Raw genomic sequence first — 23,764 nt, forward strand, 5'->3', positions numbered from 1 at the left:
TCAGATAATTCCTTTTGAAGCAAAGAAATTTCATGTCTTTTCAACAACATTAACCAAATCAAGAAACATTCCAATGTCTATGATCAAATTTCTCAAAGACTCTAAATGATGCGTTGGCATCTCTCCGACATCTCTCAGATTCTTCACTATATAAGAAGGTGAAGGCTTGAAAGAAAAAAAAAGACTCTACGGTTTTAAAAGTGTCATTACTCTGTCAACTTTAAAAATTGCATAAACACTTAAGAATTTCTTAACAATTTACTATCTTAGAAATTCTAAAGTCTTAAGAGTCTTACTCTATTTCGTAATTGATTACACCTCTAATTATATATCGAGTGTAAAACCAAAAAAAAAAAATCTTTTATTTGATTAAGTTAGATTGGCATAAGTCTCTTTCAGTTGTGATTGAGCATTAGATGTCTCTTGCTTGTGTGTTTGAATATTAGAAGTCTCTTGCTTGTGTGCTTGAGCAATTGTAATCTTTGTGATTACAGTAAAATCCCTTGAAAGTGAAAGAGGACTAGACTACTTTCGTAAAATGAACTAGTATAAATTCTCTCTCTCTTTCAATTGCTCATAAACAACCAAATTATGAGCAATTGTCATAATTTTTTTTTGAAAGGAGGTGCGCGTATAATTGAAACATAATATAATTGATCAAGGAAAAAATATTAAAGGACTAACCAATAAAGCTTAATTTCAACACACTTTACCATTAATAGTCTCACCCAGTTTCGTATCATGTACAAACAACCATCTATCCCTACTTGAAACTATAGTCATTGTTGAAAGACATCAATATCGCAAGAGTCCATATACAACAAAACTCAAATACTTTTCTTTGATACTAGAATTTGCACTTATATTTCAAATTAATTGCAAACAAGTCACCACCATATCCACTATGAATTATGACTTCACAAAAACGAGTTAGAATAAATCAATAATATATCACAAACTTGATACCAGAGTTTTTTTTTTAAAAAACCCTATTCCCAAAAAAAAATTCAAAACTGACCCCCTATGAGACTTATTTTCCAAAATGACCCACTTTCAATTTTTGTTGATTTTTTTTTTGTCGTTTTCCTCATTCCCGCCATTTGAAACGGCGGGAATGAGCCGCCATCTGACACATGTCACATCGTTACTGGTCATGCAGGTTTGACTTATTTTTTTTGAATTTTTTTTTTCGGTTTTTTTTGTCGTTTTCCTCATTCCCGCCATTTGAAACGGCGGGAATGAGCCGCCATCTGACACATGTCACATCGTTACTGGTCATGCAGGTTTGACTTATTTTTTTTGAATTTTTTTTTCGGTCCCGCCATTTCAAACGGCGGGAATGAATATTTAATTTTTTTTCGTTTTTTGTCAGCCGTTTTTTGTTTTGTCCTGTAGTGTATTAGAAAATTGAGAAAAAATTTATATTTGCTCCCAGCAATTTTTTTTCGTTTTTTGTCAGCCGTTTTTTGTTTTGTCCTGTAGTGTATCAGAAAATTGAGAAATTGACTTATTTTTTTTGAATTTTTTTTTGGTCCCGCCATTTCAAACGGCGGGAATGAATATTTAATTTTTTTTTGTTTTTTGTCAGCCGTTTTTTGTTTTGTCCTGTAGTGTATTAGAAAAGCAAACCTGTGTTGCCACTGAGCCAGTGTAGAATTGTTGTCAATTTACGCATCCAATAATATATATACCATTTCTTAAAACAGTTTTACACACCATGAACCATCCAATTTTTCATTTTTGTTTTTTTTTAATATAAGTCTTATAAAATATATATATATATATATATATATATATATATAGGAGTTTTTATAATTTTAAGGGTTAATTATGTTTCTAGTCCCTATAAAATAGCGACCTTGTAAGTTTAGTCCCTACTTAATTTTAATAGCATTTTTAGTCCCTATAAAAAAAAATTTACTTATAATTTTAGTCCCTGCTAAAACAAAGTTTGATTAATTATCCTTAAACTCTTAAATTTTTGAACGATTTTTTTTTAGACAAGATTAGAACACTATGAAAGGTTCGTTTACTAAAATTTAGAATTTTCTGACATGAATTAAATTAAATATGAATTTTTAAAAACGACAAAAGTTAAAGATAAAGAGTAATAAAATCTGGATGTAGAAATCAAATTTTGCGATAATTTTTTGCGGACGAACTTTTAGTAATGTTCTAAACATGTCTGCAAAAAATTGTTCAAAAATTTAAGAGTTTAAGCATAAATTAAACAAATTTGAATTGAGTAGGGACTAATACTCAGTGCAGAAAAACAAAATTAGGGACTAAAAATGCTATTAAAATTAAGTAGGGACTAAACTTACAAGGTCGCTATTTTATAGGGACTAGAAACATAATTAACCCTAATTTTATTTGGGATAATATATATTTCGACGAAATTATCATAGGGGGATAATATATATTTCGTCGAAATTATCATAGGGGGATAATATATATTTCGACGAAATTATCATAGGGGATAATATATATTTCGACGAAATTATCCCCTATGATAATTCGACGAAATATATATTTTTCACCGGTAAATTATCCGACGAAATGATATATATATTATTTCAAAATATATATATTCAAAATAAAATCTAGATTTTGTTCATATTCGTCTGGTAATTTTTTAAAATAAAATCTAGAGTTTGTTCATATTCGTCGGACAAATTTTTCAAAATAAAATCTAGAATCCAATTAAAATTATAAAAACTCCTATATATATATATATATATTTTAGGGTTAAATATGTTTTTGGTCCCTACATTTTGCGTGACTTTGAAGAATAGTCCTTACATTTTAATAAATGTTTTTAAAATCCCTACATTTTTACTCCGTTAGTACAATTGGTCCTTGCCGTCTATTTTTGATGACTAGGCTAACGGAAGATGCCACCTAGACGCCACTAGGATGCCACATGGTCTCATTAATGATATGTCATGGCACATATGTTAAAATCCTAATTTAAATTAAAAATTAAAATCTTAATATTTTTTATTTATCAACCACACTTAAAAAATAAAAAATAAAAACAATCCCTTTTCTTCTTGTTCCAGGATCTCTCTACCAACATCACGCCACCCAGCATCATCGTCATCTTCATCTCTCTTCCATCATTTTTTTTCTTCAGTTTTTCAGAAATTAGAGATTTGCAATTGCTTCTTCATCATGGAACAACCTCTTCTCATAGATTGACTTCATCCTCTTTTTCACTCTCGTCACTGTAAGCGTGATCGAAACTCCCATCCTCTGCGTCTTCAGCCCTTACGATGTCGTCGTTGCAGCTATCACGACTTCACCATACCGTCGCCGTCGTTGATGCTCAGATCCGACCACTCACCATACTCAGAACTGTTATCAGATCCGACATCATTTCAGATCTAGCTTTGTCTGATTTTGTTTGTTGAGGTTACGGCGGCTACGAAGGAGATTCTTACATGTTGCAGTTTATTTAGATTATATTCAATGAATCTGTTGGTACTGCCTTCAGACATAGTTCAATCAACAAATTTTATCCAGCAAAAAATTGTGAGGCTTTAGCTACGAGTCTTAGGAATCATTTGCGTTACATTGGGATTCAGTGCTTAAAACTTGTGGTTGATTTCTTTTACAGTTAAATTGGATTCTGTTTTTAGATATGGTTTGTGTTGTAGGTGTACTGCTAGTTCTCTTGTTGCTGCTATGTTTTGTTGATATTTGAGGGGAAGGTTTCAAGCTATAATGATGAAGATGGTGATGGGAATTGAGTTATTTTTGGTAGAATGAATTTCTGATATTAGGCTTGGGAGGATGCAACATGATAAAAAAGGTGTTTTTTTTTTATTTATAAAATGTTCTTTTTTGGAAGGAAAAATGGTTTTTTACTAATAATAACTTAAATTTTAATGAAGTTAATTATAATATTTATACTGATGACACCTGTGTCCACATAAGATGCCACTAAAAAATTATGGGGCCCACAATATGCCACATCAACATTCTGTTAGCCTAGTCATCGAAAATAGACGGCAAGGACCAATTGTACTAACGGAGCAAAAATGTAGGGATTTTAAAAACATTTATTGAAATATAGGGACTATTCTTTAAGGTCACGCAAAATATAGGGACCAAAAACATATTTAACCCTATATTTTATAAGACTTATATTAAAAAAAAACAAAAATGAAAAATTGGATGGTTCATGGTGTGTAAAACTGTTTTAAGAAATGGTATATATATTATTGGATGCGTAAATTGACAACAATTCTACACTGGCTCAGTGGCAACACAGGTTTGCTTTGTCCCATGCGCGCTTGGTTCGACTCCAGCAAATATAAATTTTTTCTCAATTTTCTGATACACTACGGGGGCAAGAGCTGGGAGCAAATATAAATTTTTTCTCAATTTTCTGATACACTACAGGACAAAACAAAAAAGCTGGGAGCAAAAAAAATTAAATATTCATTACCGCCGTTTGAAATGGCGGGACCGAAAGCAAATATAAATTTTTTCTCAATTTTCTGATACACTACAGGACAAAACAAAAAACGGCTGACAAAAAACGAAAAAAAAATTAAATATTCATTCCCGCCGTTTGAAATGGCGGGACCGAAAAAAAAATTCAAAAAAAATAAGTCAAACCTGCATGACCAGTAACGATGTGACATGTGTCAGATGGCGGCTCATTCCCGCCGTTTCAAATGGCGGGAATGAGGAAAACGACAAAAAAAAAATCAACAAAAATTGAAAGTGGGTCATTTTGGAAAATAAGTCTCATAGGGGGTCAGTTTTGAATTTTTTTTGGGAACAGGGTTTTTTAAAAAAAAACTCCCCAGTTTTATTTTATTACTTGATACCCAGTTTTATTTTATTTTTTTGGCCAAATACATCCCTGGATCCTTTAAGTTTCACGTTTGTTTCAGATATGTTCTTTAAGTTTATAAGGTTTCAGATAAGTCCTTTATGTTTCGAGTTTGTTTCGGATATGTCCTTTAAGTTTCTAAGGTTTCAGATAGGTCCTTTAAGTTTCGAGTTTGGCTTAACGGACAGATCAACTTTGGCTTAACGGAGGTTGATAGAAAGGACCTATCTGAAACAAACTCGAAACTTAAAGGACATATTTGTAACCTTAGAAACTTAAAGGACCTATCTGAAACAAACTCGAAACTTAAAGGACCTATCCGAAACCTTAAAAACTTAAAGGATCTATCTGAAACAAACATAAAACTTAAAGGACCTGAGGAGGTATTTGGCCTTTATTTTTTGAACGGCCTTGATACTCAAATCTTAACCATAAATTATTAATTATTGCAATATATATAGAATAAAAACATGCATATATACCTATGTTTATCTAAATTCATAGGAGCAGTTGCTTGAAAAGTTAAAGACGAAAATAATATAAAAAATACAGCAAGGCAGCAGCAGTACACAAGTACGTTGCTTGAAAATAAAGGAAAATCTAAAAATAGAAAAGAGACCGACGGAAAGTTTTAGCCAATACCAACAAAAAAACAAATATATTTTATGGAGTCATGTAGTTGAATTAAACTCAATTTAAATGTAAATTAAATTAATTTTTTAATCAACTTATGTAATCATATTTTTTTAACGAAACAATCAAAGATTTTTAGTTCGACCTAAATTTTAAAAAAAGCAATCATGTTAAATCTTTTGAAAAAGTGTTTATCGTTTATTGTAGTTTTTTTTGTATCAATACATTATACTCTACAATTACACGTAAAAGATATTTGATTCCATCCAATTTTATTTTAACAAAATTAATACAAGAGTAGAAAATTATTTTTTTTTGTTTTTTAAAAACTACATAGGGAGGAAATTTTATTTTAAGTAAATAAATCATTTTAAGAATTGTGAACAGAGCCAAAAATGTTTTGTCATAAGCAAAGCAATGTCTCATTGAAGCAGAGCCATCTATTCGTGCAGTCTCCATCTCAAATCTCAAAACCCAAAAACATATCAACACCAAACAAACACACACATCTTTCTAAAAACCTCACTCACACACTCATAGTTTCTAACATACACTGCATAACTAACATTGAATGAACTAACTTCAACCCAAAAAACAAAAAATAATAGTAGTAATAAATATTACAAGGACTAAGAAAATGAAATAAATAATGTAATTATAAAAACAATATTTATAATTTTTAGAGCCGCGTTTTTCAGAAAATAGTACAATCATGACAAGTGACAACCCCTCTCTAATCATGCACTTAGACCTCTCACTATCTACCTATTTTTAGTTTCTCTTTCCTACTAACTTGTCAATATTACAAGGATGCTCTTAATTTAACCAAATTGAAGTTGTGTTTGGATGTAACTAAATTTCACAAAATAAATTGGGGAATTAGTCACTTTAGTTCTTGAATGGAAAATGAGTATGCAAAGAAATTGCAAAACAATCCCTGAATGTAGACTTTGTTGGTCAATTTCATGGACTAAATTGACTAACAGAGTCTGCATTCAGGGACTAAATTGACTAACAGAGTCTGCATTCACGGACTAAATTGACTAACAGAGTCTACATTCAAGGACTATTTTGCAATTTATCTGCATTCAGGGACTAAAGTGACGATTCATTTCCTATTTAAGGACTAAAGTGATTAATCTCCCAAATAAATTTGTAAGGTGAATGGTATCTTCTATTGATATTTTTTTTTTTGGGACAAATTGATACACTTTTTTTAATCTAATGTAATATGAATTTTGGTCCTAAAAGACATTTCAAAAGATCACCACAATTTAGTTTGTGTTTGATTTCATGTAGTAGGAGTTAAAATTGGTTTTAAGGGTTGTTGAATTGATTTTGTTTGAAGCATTGATTTTTGTTTTTACAATTGGTTTTTGTTTTACATTTATTGATACATTCACTTTTACATTAATACATCTACTAAACTATATAGGAAAATAAATGTCCATTTTTTTTACCATTTTGCCCTTGTGGGGGTATTTTCGTCATTTGGTAAATGGGGGAGTGTTCCCCTATATATATGCTAAATTCCCATATTTCTCTCATTTCTCCACCCACTTTCTCTCACTACAAAACAGATTTTTTCCCCTTCTCTCTCTAAAAAAACAGAAACGCGATCTCTCATCCCTCTCTCTTCTCAAACACACGGCTTCACCCTCTCTTCTCTCCATTCCATCAAATTTCACCAATTTCTTCACCAAACTCCACATGCAAATATGATTTTGTAATCTTCAGCCTAATCTAATGATCTAACAAGTTCTAATTCTTCATTTCACCCACTCAATTCTGATTTATGGTGAGTTTTGTTTGATTGGGTATTTGTGTTTTTGTTATTGTTAATGAAATTGTTAATTATGTTGTTAATGTTGTTGATTTAATTGATAGATTGTGTAGGTATGAAGAGGGTTAGAGAAGATAGTTGATTTTAATTGTTGTTAATCTTTGATCAAAAATAGTTTTAGCTACAATTTTTTTAATTCTCAGTTAATTAGTTTTAGTTTTTAAGTTGTTTACTGATTTTTTTTTTTCTCCAGGACACTTCTAGATTTTAATCTATGATAATTTCATCCCATAAGGTATGTTCTATGTAAATTTATATTTAAATTGAATGTAAAAATTGTAGGCTAAAAATATTGATGTTGTAATTGTTTATATTAATAGATTGTCTTGATAAAGAAATGCTGAAATGCACAGTGAAAAAGAAAAGAGGTGTTATCCAGTGACAGATTTCTGAGTTGGAAGTAGGTATATGTTAATGTTATGACCACTTGCATTTTGGACTAACTTTTGTATGACTTTTGTATCTACCGGTTTATCTATACAGTAACATGGTTTTAGCATAAATTTTCAGGAGGAGAGAGGACACTAGAGTGGGAATTGGCAAGGGTAAAAGTTTCTTCTAGCAGAATGATAATTGAAGGTAAATTACTTTTTTCTATGTAAGCATATAAAAAAATCAAATTTTCAGCTATAAATAATTTTGTATGGTAATTTACTTTATGTTACCAATTTATGATATGAAAAGTTTTTTCTTTGTGGGCTGAACAGGTGATAAGTTTTATGTGTTTGCTGGTGAGGTTTAAAATTAGTGATTTGTTGGGTTTGTTGATGATAAGTTTTCTTTGTGTAGAAATGTTTGTTGGATACTTAAATGAGTTTTCTTTGTGTAGACTTGAAAGTTTGATTGATTTTTAATGAATTTGGTTGATGAATCTAATTTTTTTGGATGAGACGTAGATTTGTGATTCTTTATCCAAAACTTTGATTGATTTTTAATGACATTGGTTGATGGATCCTAAAACTTTAGATGACAGTGAAAATTGAAACTTATATCATTCATACAGTTATACGGAAGATATATTGATTAGAACTTGATACCTTTTGCAGAACAATTATACAATGGCCCTGGAAGTCCATTAATTTGTATGCATCCATTAATTATGATCTAAGTACTATTAATTGTTATTGTTTGTGCTATGAATTAGGTGGTAAGCTAATCAACATGAGGAATAGTTACATATTTTGCCAAAAAGATTTCTTGGTGAAAGTATGTTTTTTGATAGTATGCCAATCTACTCATACTATAGTATGCCAGTGTCTCAGAACATTCATTTCCTGTCACAACACTGTTTCAAATTTGAGTATTTTCATATTATAATAGACAAGTATATATACACAAGAGTTGTCAAACTGCTGCTATAGTGTAGTGTTGTTTGAAAAAATTGCTATAATTTTGTAATGAACTAAAAACCAGTGTTATAGCATAGCGGGATTTGAAAAAACGACTATTTTTGGTGATTGACAACACTGATATACAAACGTATAGATACATTATGCAAGGTTTACACAATATTGTTTCTATAAAGATTAATTTTATATCAAGAGTTCAAGTCTACTTATAGGTTATCCATCTTTTTGCAACGTGTATATGAATTTCTCTGTTGTTTCAATTAAATGATCTCAAAGTCAGTTAGAAGAGTTTATTTGATAACACATTTTTGGGTTATAACCAGATTGTACAATTAAATGATCTCAAAGTCAGTAGGTTAGAAGGAAGGCTTCCAAAACAAACTTATTTTCAGATCATTTATAACCCAAAGGGTTGATTTCACAATAGTTCCATTTTCTGTGTAAAAGTTTTCTTCTGCCATAATATCAATGCAGATTCTCTATACAATGATTTTCTATTTATAATTTGGAAAAATTATTTGGTCTATTCGTGGCAAGAATAGTTAACAAATATTCAACCTACAATGTTCTCAAGAATCTTAGTGAGGTATTACAGAGTGGTTTTATGATGCATTGGTGTATTTTTACAAAAATAAGTTCTGCAGAAAGTTACTTCCATATGTCAAGATTTTTTGAAGTGTAGAGTCTACTTTGAAGAGTAAGGTTAAGAACATGGTCAAGAGGAGATTACTTATAGACTAGCTCAGAACTCATGATTTTCTCATTAATATTCACAACTTTCACTTAACTATCTAAAGTTCTATCAAGGACCCAAACCCATGTGATCTACATGCCTTAGCACTTATTAGATGCATTTTAATCATCATTAAGTATGTACTGATTGTTTGCAAATTTTATTTTATGGTGAGGTCATTTGATACATAGCATATTCTTGCTCTCTTATTGTTTTGATGAGCTGTGTGAATTTGAATTTTTTTTGGGTTACCCTGCATCTAGAGCTACTTGTGAGTTGATCTCCATCTGTATCATCAGTATCTTAGTTTTGTGCACAAATTTACCAAGCTTAATTTTTCCAGGTAATTGAATGATAATCAACTGGTGGGTGAAATTCCGAATGAGTTTGGGAAGCTTGAAAATTTGTTTGAATTGTGAGTTATAAAAAAATCAGTTATACCTTCAATAAGAATTATAAGGTGTGAGTGTCTGATTCTAATTTGCTTTTTATAATCTATTCAGGAATCTTGCCACGAATTTATGATATTGAAAATTTTTCTTTGTGGGCTGAACAGATGACTATTTGTATGAGGCAAAACAGATGAGCTAAACTTTGAAGCCTTTTTGTGACATTTGCCAATGTGATCTGTATATGGTTTCCAATTGCGGATGCTGCCACGGCATTATCTGTAATCACGAATCAAGTTGCAATTGCAGTGTGATCGTAAATCACATTTGAAACCGCAGCGCCGTAACGAGGGCATTGGGTGCAGAAAACTACAGAGGTCACACAATTTATTTTTATATTTTACTTTAGCTTTATATCATAGATTTAGAGAGTATTTTAAAGAATTAGTGATATTTTAAACTGATAGATGGCTGATATGAGATAAAGATTTTAGAGAGGAAACAGGAGATACATGCATGAGCCATAAAATAAATAATAGTAAATTATAACATTTATGCTAATAAAAATTAAGTTGACGCCGCAAGGACGACAATACACACCGCAATAGCTGCAATATCGCAAAGGCAGCGACCGCAACCGCGGCTGCATTTTAAAACCATGGTTCTTTGTGCTTGGTGTCATATTCCAATTAAGTTAAATTTTGATGCTGCCATACAGTTTTTAGATTATAATTTAGGTGGTTAAATAATCTTTTTCACACTTCTCAATAAACTCTTGAAATAGTATATAGAACTAGCAAGATTAGGAAGATTGATGAGCCATACAATGTCTACATTATAGGAGAATTTAAGAGGTCAACTATATATTTTTCTACATCTGTGAATTTTAAGATATTTATGATAGCCATGTATGGAAATTTGCAGTGCTGTTGGTAGTGGTTTGTATTTTCAACTTTTAGTGGTCAAAATCAATACCTTGGTTTTACTAAGTTTTAAAGGGGCCAAATGGTTGGACTGGTTTTACAAGTAAAACAAGTGATGCAGGGGATGCAAAATATGTCACTCAATCTGTTTTCATGGTTTTATCCACTGTTGTTGGTGTAGCTTTCAATAGACGTATAGTGCTGTTTATAGTTTGTCTCCATTTATTTGTTTGATTTTGTTACTCATTGCTGACTAGGGTAATGTCTTGAGTCTTCATTGGTTATACTTAGAGATAAAGATGAATGGATGCAAATAACTGTGTTCAATTTTTAATCACAATTTTTAAGATTAATAGTGTATTAATCTAAGAACAAAATTATTAGAACAATATAATAAGTAGGTGGCTTAAGTAATAATGATCTCTAAAGAGTTCATTATCAAACTATATAGTTGTTGGCCACAAAGCTATTTTCTACAAACATGTCTATTGTATAGGCTTTGGAGGAGCCATCTGAAACTCAGATGTTAGCGATGCAAGAAGGTCTTCTGACTCCTGGTGTAAGTATCTCTCCTTCCTGCATTTCATTTAAATGAACTCTGATATGTTTTTGAGTGTAAAAGGTTGTCACAAATGGCCTTCAACTGAAGAGTTAACAACTGAATATGCGTTTTGCAGGTGAGTAGTCAGAGGTTTTCTGTTGGGATGACACCCAAAACACTTCGGGTTCCCAAGCCTGGAGAGATGCTTCTTTCTGTCCATGGATCACCCCTAGGTGTTTACAAGGACAATAACATGGAAGCCATAAATGGTATGATTAATTAAAATGCTAAGGATGAAAGTTGAACTGTTTCATTCTTTACCATGTTAAAGGAACAAGAAATAGTTCTTGTCACCATAATGCTGTGATTTTGATATACTCTCTAATCCTTCTATTTCAGTCTTTGAATCTATACCTATGTAATATAATTGATTTTGGTTTTCTATAGAAAGATTTTGTGATGTTATAAGATGTTACTCATAGAGTAGTATAGAGTTGCCTTCCGTTGCAATATCATGTGATGTGGAGAGTTGACTGAATATATTTTTTACAGATTGAGGATTCTGTGATTGTTCTGTTTCGGGCTGAATAATGTAAAAGTAAAATGCCTTAAAACAAGTTCTCAAAATTATATTAAGGTCCCTAACTCAGTTTTCATTTCCTTAAATTGCATGGACTCTCAACAGGTGGAATGATTTAGGTGTAAGTGATATAAAATATTTCTAAAATGTAAGGGAAATTTTTAACAAATACTTATAAGACCTATAATGTTGTAAGGTTAGTGTTGAAGACATGATAGCGGAACATTGGATGGTTGGTTAAATTTTATTTGGTCCTTACAGGAATATGATTATGAAGCTACAATGGCTACTAAGCTCTCAAAAGATAACTACGGTTGGTGACGAGCTCGATTAACACATGTTTTGAATTCTTGGTCGTCCTGTTCTTCACTGGAAAATAATCTCTGCAAACTTTAGTATAGAGGCTGACTATAAGCTAACCTTGGAACTCCAATTTTTGCCTCATCACATTTTCACTCCCCCAATTTATTTTTGCCTCAAATGTTTCACTCCCCCTTCATCTGCTGTATTCTTTTCTTCTAGGAACTCCAATTTTTTATTCTCTAGCATGTAAATTAATTTTGGAACAAGATATCTCCAATGGCTATTGTGCTTTCCAATATTTTAAAATCTTCTTTATATTTTTCTTTTCTTCTCACCCTTTCTATTTCTATTTGTCCCTTCACTCACTTTTGTTCTTACTCTGACCAACTCTTTTTTTTGTTTTCTTACTTATCCGCTGCAGATTTGCATGCATGAAAGTTTGACTCACTAAGAAAATTGTAAGCAGGGACCGACTAGGGAGATATATAGATTTACAAAGCCTAGACTAGAATTATTTATGTTTCTAATTTTTTATTAGTTATTGCTATTTTTGGTGTTGAATATTGACTTTGGTTTTCTTTATTGTATAGATTCTGATTTTTCAATTTTTTGGGACGCATCTTAACTGAAATCTGGTGTATCTTCCTATGTAGATATTTGGAATAAGGTATGGGTTCTATGCAAATATACTTCAGATACTATTGTTTTGTTTCTTTTGCAATACTATTTTGTAATACTTGGAGTAGTATATGATTTTTTTTTCTTTTCAATATAAATAAATAAATGCTGATAAGAACTCATCTTGAACACCATTGCTATAACCATTGTTTACATATATTTCTTTTTCAATTTTTATTCTAATACTAAAGTTGATTTTTGGTAGAGTTTGTATACATAATGTTGTTGTTATTGGTTGTTCTAAGATGAGACAACATTAGAGCTCTGCTTTGAATTGGTAGTTAGCTTTTCTTTTTATTGATTTTACATGCACTCTTTTTATAGACAATCTGTTTTTGACTGATTTATTTTTAAGCTTCATAAAGGTCTGCAGACAAAAAGGTCTACCTTTGGAAAATAAAGCAATGTGGTTGAGAGAAGTAGATTGGCTTCTTTGTGTTTATGATCACATCGTTGAGTTAATGCTTTCACATCATTTCCTTATGGAAGTAAGCTTGAGGTATGGTTCTCATCTATGACTTTAGATTCTTTTTAATAACTATGCCTGAGGTCTACCGTGTTTGACAATCATTGAAATTTGAACTGTAATGTTTCTTTTATGGTGCGATCTGTTGGTAATATGGTATGCAAGCCAAGGGCATAGAAGTGGTTACAAGGTTATAGCATATTCTTACCTCTATGTTCGTCCCTGGAACTACTTGAGTTGGTCACTAGGAGGTTTATGGTCTTTTTTATTTTTTGACTTAAGGATGCTGAAGCATTCAATTTGTTAAGAGGTTGGGCAATGGATACAGTTATTTTTTAATTTCAGTGAATTTTTTTTAGTGGTCCTAGGTCTATAAGAATGTGGATATCAGTGAAGGTTATTTTAATTTTTTATTAGCATTCTTATTGTATTAACATATACCCTTTTCTCTAATATTGTATATAAATTAGAATTGTTCAATGTGAACATGTTTATTTAATTATTTTGTATAGGATAGTTTGGAAGATGTTAATACTCCATCAATTCACGTCAAGTGGGAAATAGGCTGAGTAGAGATCCTAGATTAACGATGTTTGATTTTGATAGACACATATGTACAGTGTTTAATTTTTCTTTTAAAAATAAAAAAAAATTGGTGTACAATGTTGAATTTTGATTCTATATGATATTTTTACATGAACCATCTCTCATAAAATTTTATAAATATAACATTAATATATGTTTAGCTAATAAGTTTTGTCATAAAACTTTCATCCTTTTACGGAAAAGTTCAGATAAATTTCTCGAATTTCAACTAAAAATTAATTTTTTAGATTATGTGGTTTTGATTTCCACATATAGAAAGGATAACAGTTTTTCGTAATTTGCACATTTTTCATGAACAAAATATATGCTCTTTTCATGAATCAAGGCTTTGTAATGCTTTGATAAATATTTTAGAAAGATGCGCGTTTCTAATGTTTGTGCAATATGCTTTGCTTGAATTTCACATTTATAAACGACAAAAATCTCTTAAAAAAATGCGGCTATCTCCCTTAATTTACTCATTTTTCCTTTAGAACAATTTTTTTACAAAATACGTTACCGAACCCCATGCCTTAGACCATGCATCACAAATATTTGGATTATGCGACCTTCATTCTCAAATTTACGGAGAATGATAATATTCCGTAATTTGAACATCTTTCCTTTAAAACAAGTGTTCTAAAAGTACGCATAATTCACCTGAAAGGACTCGGTACTAAATTGCAGTTAATATCTGCCTTTGCTATAGATCATGTGAAAGGATTTTTATACGTTGACACTGAAAGGCAAAATGATACAAATCTGGTAGAGAGGCATTCAACTATCTGTCTGATGCAGAAGTTTGTTCACCTGAAAGGACTGGATACTAAATTACAGTTAATATCTACCTTTGTTGTAGATCATGTGAAAGGATTTATATACGTGGTACTAAATTGCAATTAATATCTGCCTTTGCTAGGGGTGGCAAAAATACCCATACCCACGGGTATCCACGGGTATAATAAACGGGTATTTGACTACCCATTATTATATGGACACAGACACAGATTTGATTGTATCCATAATCACGGGTACCCATACCCGATAATAAATTAAGTAAATTGCTAAAATATCTTTATATATCATATCTTATTACTTAAAGTTGTTACCTTATTGAAGAAAATTTTACCGCCCACCTAAAAATCCTCAATAATAACCTATTTTTATTTTAAATTTTTTATATCATCTTATTAAGTTCACCGTTTCCACTTCATTCACATCATAAAACATATAGATTATATAAGGATCATGAATTTTCTATAGATTATGTATGATTTATGAAATTTTGAATGGATTATGTATTGATGTTTAAAAGTTGAAGTTTTTTGGTAATTAAAAAAAGTTATTATTTGTACCAAAAAATAAATAAATGCAAAACTCTGTGGGTACTCATGGATACCTCAATACCCACGGGTACCCGTATAGTGGGCACCCACGAGGATACGGGGCGGGCACGGGTATCATATTTATCCAACGGGCGCGGGGACGGGTATCATATTATCCGTACACATGGGTATCCATTGACATCCCTAGCCTTTCCTGTAGATCATGTGAAAAGATTTACATACGTTGAAGCTAAAATACAATGATATAAATCAGGTAGAGAGGCTTTCAGCTATCTGTTTGATGCAGAAGTTTGTTCACCTGAAAGAACTGGATACTAAATTGCAGTTAATATCTGCCTTTGTTGTAGATCATGTGAAAGGATTTATATACGCTGAAGTTGAAAGTCAAAATGATATAAATCTGGTAGCTTTGGTAATATGGTTTTCATTGGTTTATAGATAGATATCAATTATTACTAGAAAAGTGTTTCTACCGCTAACTAAATATGTTTTCATTTGTTACTCGTGATCAAGCCATTTTGAAGATTTAATTTTGTAATCCGCAATGCAAGAGTATTCTAAATATTGTATTTGTCAAAAAAAAATACTCTAAATATTGTATTATGATTTATAATTATCTGTCATTTCGCAATCTATCCTTTCAATATAATATTTTATCAAATACGTTACTGAACCCCCGTGCGAAGCACGGGTTTGTAACTAGTTATACATTTAAAATAAACAATTATACATTCAACTCACTTTATTTGTGAATTTTTTTAAAAAATATCAATTTGTCCCATAAATCCTAGCTCAGCTAATGATATTGTCAAAATTGTTAGGCCGTACGTCACGACCGTAGTTCAAATCCTGACATCTTCATTTTGTGTGTAAATTTATGACGACTTTGTCATTTCGTATATTTACCTAAAAAAACATTAATTTATTAAAAACCAATTTAAGTCATTGCAAAACCAAACAAACACTTAAATTATTTATACTTTCTATAGATTATTCTTGTACGTAAACCTTCTCATTTCTAGGAAAAGATATTGAGAGTGTGTGTGATCTATTAATATGGTGGTTAAATGGATAAGTGATATACTTTGATATTATTAAGAATTGAGTTAATTATAACCATTTTTACCTAACTATGTTATAAGTCAATTAAATGTGTGTTTGATATTACGGTGAATATGATAGAATCATGACAACATACTGCGATTTTGCAAAAGCTATAGAGTACTACCTCCGTCCCGATATAATTGACCTACTTTGATTTTTCACACAGATTAAGAAAAGTGTATAAATAAAGGGGAAAGTGGAATATATTGTATTGGGAATGATAAAAGTAGTATTATTTAGTGTTATATTGTATTGGGAATGATGAAAGTTGTATTGAAAATTGAAATGGGTCGGTTATTTTGGGACACTTTTTTTAAAAAATGGGTCAATTATTCCGGGACGGAGGGAGTATTGTTTTTGAAAAATCATCGTGCATCACCTTAATTTTGATATACCAACCTTGGTATTAGGCTAATTGATCTCACTTAGCGTCTCTTTGACACAATGTTTACAAAATAGAGTTTGATGGAAATCACAACAAAAAAACCACGTTAACAAGCGTGCTTTTGTGTGTTGCAAACGTGAAACCAAACATACACTTAAACAAATACATTTTCATTTCATAGGTTATATAATCGCATTTTATTTTCTTCATTTTTTTTTATTAGATGAATACTACATGAATGTAAAACAAGAAAACCGAACCGTCTCATTCACGGTAGTTCCCACGCTTCTCTTGACTTTTTAAGTTTTTTCTCCTCTCTGTTGCTACTTTTCATATTTTCGTATGTTTGCTTTTTCTTGCTGTGATCCTCTCCACTTTTGTGACTTTCCCTTTTCAAGATACTCTAATAGAACCTACACCACCACTAGTACTGCCATCGCCATCTATCTATCACCTATCACCCCTCTTTTTAAATTATTTTCTTTTTTCATTTAAAACCCTATTTTCTAAACAAAAAAATAAACATCACTATCATCTATCACCCCCTCTTTTAACATTATTTTCATTTTAACTTTAAACCCTATTTTCTCAACAAAAAATAAATGAAAATAGCTCTTCTCCCTTTTAAAATTGTTCATTTCTCTCCGGAAGCTAATTATCGGTCGAACGGAAGTTAATTGTCGCTGACATTTTTAAGATTGGTTGAACCGATTTAAAAAATAATGGAACCGATCTTAAAAGAAACAACAATAGTTAACTATCCTTGTAAAATACAAAACGGCAGTTAATTGCCACGGAATAAGCAGGGTCCGGAAATGGATCCCATCATTATTGGTGTATTGTACGCGTCTTTACTTTGTTTCTGTTTTTTATACAAAATGTTGTTTCCAGAATTTCAACCCATGACCTTTCAATCACATGACAATAACTTTACCAGTTACGTCAACCCCTGACAAGTAAGAAGACTATTTTTCAAAATAAACATCACTATCATCTATCACCCTTTTTTCAAAATTATTTTCTTTTTAACTTAAAACCCTATTTTCTAACCAAAAAATAAACATCACAACACCAACATAAAGATAGATAGATACATAGTTACGCTTGTTCTACTTCCTTCTTTTCCTCTCTCCATTAGAACCAGTTTTTATTTCACAAACAATATGGTTGGTGACAAAGGAGACACATCCAAGAAACAACCTCAACAACAACAACAAGTTTCATCATCACCAAAACAACAACATGAAGAATCAATATCAGAAACAACAAGACCAATTCATCATCATCACCACCAACAATCATCATCATCACAACAAATTGTTGTAAGTGGAACCAACCCTTTTATTTCAACTCCATTATATGTCTCAAGTGGTGGTGCAAGTTCTTCACCCTTTGAAAACCAATTTGAAACATCCTTAACCACAAAAAGACCAAGATATAGTGGACAATGGAAGCTTCTACCTTCACCAACACAACAACAAAAACAACCTCAAACTCAAATCACCAACATTCTAAATCCAACACAAGAATCAAAATCAACAACACCTTCACCTTCAAATCTTCCTCAACAACAACCTCAAACAACACCTTTAGCTGCTTCTTCATCAGAGACAACTTCATCACAATCCCATGATCATTCACCAATGCCTTGTCAAGAAGGAAACAGGTTACAAGAGTTAGAACAACAAGTTCATCAACAACTAAGAAAAGGAAAATATGTAAGTCCTGTTTGGAAACCTAATGAAATGCTATGGTTAGCAAGAGCATGGAAAGAACAATACCAAACAAGTTCTGAAACATCTTCAAGAACTGAACAAGAGATGGGAATGAGTAGAGGGAAAACAAGAGCTGATAAAGACAAAGAAGTAGCCGAATTTCTAAACAAACATGGTGTTAATAGAGATGCAAAAACAGCAGGTACAAAATGGGATAACATGTTAGGTGAGTTTAGGAAAGTTTATGAATGGGAAAGAGGTGGTGAAAGAGAACAAGTTGGTAAAAGCTATTTTAGACTTTCACCTTATGAAAGAAAATTGCATAGGTTACCAGCTTCTTTTGATGAAGAGGTTTTTGAAGAACTTTCACAGTTTATGGGATCAAGAATGAGATCTTCTCATGGTGGTAGTGGTAGAGTTGGTTCTTCTTTTGTTTCTTGTGATGAAACTGCTAGAACAAGATCTCTTCCTCCTCCAAGACCTTTCAAAGATGATGATCTTCCTCTATCAGGTTCATTTTATGCAGTAAAACCATAAAATAAAATAAAAACAGTAGAATTTTAATTTATGATCTTTTTTCCTCACATTTAATTAAACCCTTTTTTTTTATTTTTTTCACCAAATCATAATCTTCAATATACTAGCCATAATTTGAAACAGTAAAGTTTTGTTTTTTATATAGATTTTTTTAGATATATTGTACAAGCTAGAACTATAATAATAATAATAATTCTTATTATTATGATTATTATGTGATAATTTTAATTTATGATCCGTACTCTTCAAATTTAATTAAACTCCCTTTTTATATAAAATTAAAATTCATCATCCACTATATATTTGTTAACCTACTCATATAATCTTTAATGCACTTCTGAAATTAATTGAAACAGTAAAGTTTTTTGTTTTTTTTTTTTAAATATTTATTTTAACTTCTTATAGAATAAACAGTAGTTTGAGACATTCATGAAAGTTTTGGAAGGCAAGTATATTATTTACTGTTTCTGTTATTCTCTCTGACTCTTTCAACTAAAAATACTGTTTCACATTGTTTCAGGGAAAGAATGTTTTAGAAAAGGTTTCTCAAAAAAAAAATAGTTTTGGAAAAGTTGGTAAAAAAGATTAGTCCAAAAAAATATTAAAAATAAATAAATAACTAACCATTTTTCCAATTCAAAATAAATCAATTTTTTTTAACTATAATTAACCATTCTTTGCAATCCAAAATAAATCAATTTTTTTTAACTATTATTGTATCATTATTGCAGCAAGGACAAAACAATTGGCAATGACAAGTGGTGGAGGTGAACCATTTTTTCATGGTCATAGAGGAAACATACTAGGGTTAGATTCACTAATGGAAATTTCAACACCTTCTTCTAGCTCTAAGGAACTAAGAAGAATTGGTAAGATAAGAATGGTATGGGAAGAATCAGTGAGTTTATGGGGTGAAGAAGGTGAAGTTCATAGAGGGAGAGTAAGGGTTCAAAATTCAAGCTTTTTACATGCTGATGAACTCACTTGTTTTGATGATGCAATGGTGATTTGTCCTTTAGAATCTTTTGAAGATGGTCCTTTCAAAGGTTTTTCAGTTGATAGATTTGTTTCTGGACAACAAGTTAAAGTTTTTGGTAGAAGAAAATCTTCTTCAACTTCTAGTGGTATCAAACTAAAACTATCAATAATTTTTCTATAGTTTGTTTTTACATGTTTTAGGATTTAATTAAATTAAATTTTATTCATCCTTGTATTTTTCAGGTTTTGCTGAAAGAGTTCAACCTATCAACAAACCAATTCCCATAAGATGTAAGTTCCTTAATTTATGAGTAACATATATATAAGTTTTGCAATCATATATTTTTTATCCAATATAATACCAACATATATATAAGTATTTTTTGAACAGTATTGCAAATTTTATAGCATTTCATTGTCAATAATTTGCTCAATAAAATGAGGAATTTCAACAATCAAATGGCAACTAACTATCAATATGGCTCAACAAATAAATGGAAACTATGTGCTCGAGCTAGAGCTAGAGCATGAGCAACAAATAATGCAAGTTTTATTTGTAATGTTTGGTATGGAGAAATTTAAGAATTGTTGACTCGTAGTTGACTCGTAATGATGTTTTGTTAAGGGTTTGAACTTCACTCCTACATTTTTCCTTTTAAAATTTGTTCATAAAAAAAAAAAAACTTATATGAATCGTTAAATTGTTTCAAAAATCTTGGTTTTAAATTAAGGGTTACATTAATTTGAAGGCTTTACACTTGCAATTGCATATAGCAATCACAATTTAAAACCATGTCAAACCAAAATCATGCACAATTGCTTTTTACTTATAATTGGATATAGTTGAATTTTACATAAAACAACTACAATTGCAACTAAATTATCTGCATTTGTATGCATATATTTATAGCAATCTAGAGTTATGATAAATTATGGAATAAATAAAAAAGAATTATGATAAATTAAAGACATGCCTTTGTTTTTTGTAAAAAAAAAAACAGACATGGATTTGCTTTTTACATGTAATTTATTGTAATTCAATTATTATACTCAAGCTTTTCACTGAAGCATTAAATTATCCAGCAAGTATTATAGTGCTTCTAATTAAATTTGGCAGAATCATAATTAATTTATGGTTGGTGTATTTAATTTGCAGCAATTGTTCCATTGGATTTTAGAGACCCAACTGAGTACTACATGGATTGTCTCCTCCGTATTTCATCACCACAATCACTTCCAACATTATTCGAACTAAAGCATCATTTACAAGAGCCACCACCACAAAATTTACGTTTTCCACTTAGGAAAGAAGTGTTTGATGATTTACCACAAGGTAAAGAATTCTTCTTCACAACAACTTCTGAACCATTGGATTGTAGATCCATAATCTATGACATTGTGGGCCCCATTATTAGAACCAATAACAACATTAACAACCCTAGTACTCTCCCATTTTCTAGTAGAGACTCTTTCATTGGTCTATGGGATGATTGTATCAATAGGGTCGTTTCAAGATTCTGCCACGATGAAATGGTAATTACTAGAAAGCCCTTCTCATCATTTTCATCACAATCACAAGATACATTGTTGTTGCAAGATGAATGGCCTAATGTGAGTGGTTTTGTGAACAATTTTTGTTTATGGAGAGGTGAAGAATGTGAAGAATTTAAAGAGAATATTCAAAACCCATCATCAACTATCATTCAAAAACTACTATGGAGCTATTTGGATTTACCTTATATCCTTGGTTACTATGCAATTGGAAATAAGGTAACATTTTGTGCACTTAGTAAATCACAAGAAGATGGGAAAATCATTAGAACCGATTTACATCAAGTGAATCTAACAACACCAAGTGAAAGATTCAAAACATTAGTACCATGTTTTAGAATCGGTATTTTGTTATCAATGTTAAGCAAAGCTTGTTCCAACATGCAAAGGGGTAGTTTTGTCTATAGTGATTTCGAAAGGTATAGTTTTGGTCACGGTGTTATAATTGAAATGACACCAAACACATGCAAAAGGGTATTTTTGGAAAAGAGAAAATTTTCTTCGGTGAAAGAAGTTTACGAGATATTAGATCATAGAATACCACATAGTGAGTATTTGGTTAAGGTTGTTGAAAACAACATGAGTTTGGTATTTAAACCTAGAGGAATAAGAGCAAAACCCTTAAACATTGAACAACTAGTGGAAGCCCTAAAATATGTAACAAAAGCTTTAGTTGCATTACATGACTTATCATTCATGCATAGGGACTTGGGTTGGGAAAAGGTTATGATGAGAAATGATAGAGAAGGTGGTGAATGGTTTGTGAGTGGTTTCGACGAAGCGGCCGGTGCGCCGGAGTTAGGGAAATATGTAAAAGAGAATGAAGGTGGTATGGTGGAGCGTGGAAGACACGCGCCAGAAATGGAGCGTGGATTGCATGGTGTGAAAGTAGATGTGTGGAGTGTTGGGTATTTGATAATGACATGTGGGTTGGTGAATGTGCCTAAGATGTTAAGAGAGTTACAGAATTGGTGTATGGAACAGAATCCTGAACAAAGACCTACTGCAGCGGATTGTTATCATCACTTGTTACAACTTCAGTCGTCTTTGTTGGTGTCAGGTGGTGGTGTTGCTGGTTCTTGTGGTGTTTCTGGTGGTGGTGGTTTGATGTGATTGATTTCATGTTTGTTGAATGTTGATGGATGGTATAATTCATTGTTGAATACTTGAATTGAATTTGTTATTAAACTCATTATTATTGTTTTTTTGTGACAGGGTTTTCTTTATTTTTTGGTACGTTTTATGACAGGGTTATTATTCTTGTTATTATTGCATGTTTTAAACGTTTTCTTATCAGTATTCCTTAAAAAATATTATTAAGTGGAGTTTAATGGAGTTAATCATTAATTAGAGTTCATCATACACCACCAAAAAATTAAAGGAGTTAATCATTAATTTATTGTTTGTGGAAAGTAGTTTTATACTTAAGTTTATTGATTGATTTTGAATTATAATTGTTTTACTTCATTGTTTAGTCTCATTTCCCTTTTATTTTTGAGGGATGGAACTCGAAAGGAAATAAACAAGGAAAAATAAAATAGAATAAATAAATGACGATTGGAAATGACTTGGGGGCTTCATGAAAAATGACTAGACTATTGGAAATGATTTTGTATACAAAATATTAAACAATCATAAAGAATGAGTGCACTTTTTGAAGTAAGTCCAAAATAAATAAATAAATAAATGTTTGAAGTAATTTCTTTTTTGAAGTAAGTCCAAAATAAATACATAAATGTTTGAAGTAATTCGGTACTCCTCCTTCCCTAATTAGAAACAAAAATGGGTAAAAACAATCGTACATTTGTTCCAAATTTTGGAATAAATGCACTACCTTTATTTGACTAATTCACGTTTATAATTGATATTTTTAAAGAATCATTTTATTAAGCTTTTTTTAATGTCTTAAGAAAATAAATTAATAAACTAAAATAAGTTCATCTAACACAAGGTGTATTAAAAGAAACTTAATAATCCACGTAACTTACAATACTAACGAAGCTACAACAAGTAGCCAGCAAACAAAAATTGAGAAATTGTGTAAACATGAGAGAGGGTTCAACCATCGTGAAGAGTAATCAAAATCAAAGGGTTCAACCACCATAAAAAGTAATCAAAATCCTCCTAACCCACCAAGATGAAGGGTATGATCTTTTAAAATTACCTTGAAAAGCCGTTGAAATTCCTAGGCAACAAGAAATGAGAAGCCACAAACGACCATATAAGTCACTTTGAAAAAATAAATGATTTCGATCTTCCACAAGCTTGTAGAGTTGTAG

At 31.1% G+C, this 23,764-nt stretch overlaps 1 protein-coding gene and 2 long non-coding RNA genes across 6 annotated transcripts; all 3 read left to right on the forward strand.

Moving 5' to 3' along the window:
* The first annotated feature begins 7,033 nt into the window (after positions 1-7,033).
* On the forward strand, positions 7,034-12,212 carry LOC146916564 (uncharacterized). 4 transcript variants are annotated; one of them, XR_015015133.1, is made up of 9 exons: positions 7,034-7,277; positions 7,516-7,557; positions 7,643-7,726; positions 7,833-7,901; positions 9,748-9,864; positions 9,961-10,170; positions 11,213-11,275; positions 11,394-11,526; positions 12,099-12,205. It is a non-coding gene; the product is annotated as an uncharacterized LOC146916564 (long non-coding RNA). The 4 variants fall into 4 exon arrangements; XR_015015134.1 differs by having other exon boundaries at positions 7,092-7,277; positions 7,643-7,722; positions 7,820-7,901; positions 12,099-12,212; XR_015015132.1 differs by having other exon boundaries at positions 7,092-7,277; positions 7,643-7,722; positions 12,099-12,204.
* A 188-nt stretch (positions 12,213-12,400) lies between these two features.
* Positions 12,401-13,783, forward strand: LOC146916565 (uncharacterized). Its single transcript, XR_015015136.1, has 4 exons — positions 12,401-12,598; positions 12,731-12,807; positions 13,184-13,317; positions 13,450-13,783. It is a non-coding gene; the product is annotated as an uncharacterized LOC146916565 (long non-coding RNA).
* A 4,009-nt stretch (positions 13,784-17,792) lies between these two features.
* LOC146916566 (Protein kinase superfamily protein) lies at positions 17,793-22,711 on the forward strand. Its single transcript, XM_085718605.1, has 4 exons — positions 17,793-18,930; positions 19,688-20,080; positions 20,178-20,225; positions 21,091-22,711. The coding sequence occupies exons 1-4, from the start codon at positions 17,868-17,870 to the stop codon at positions 22,596-22,598; spliced, it is 3,012 nt and encodes a 1,003-aa protein (XP_085574731.1). The 5' UTR covers positions 17,793-17,867; the 3' UTR covers positions 22,599-22,711.
* The last annotated feature ends 1,053 nt before the right edge of the window (positions 22,712-23,764 follow it).

Source organism: Medicago sativa, chromosome 6 (genome assembly GCF_051527215.1).
Source record: "Medicago sativa cultivar Bolivia chromosome 6, Bolivia_mono, whole genome shotgun sequence".
In the NCBI taxonomy this organism is placed as follows: domain Eukaryota; kingdom Viridiplantae; phylum Streptophyta; class Magnoliopsida; order Fabales; family Fabaceae; genus Medicago; species Medicago sativa.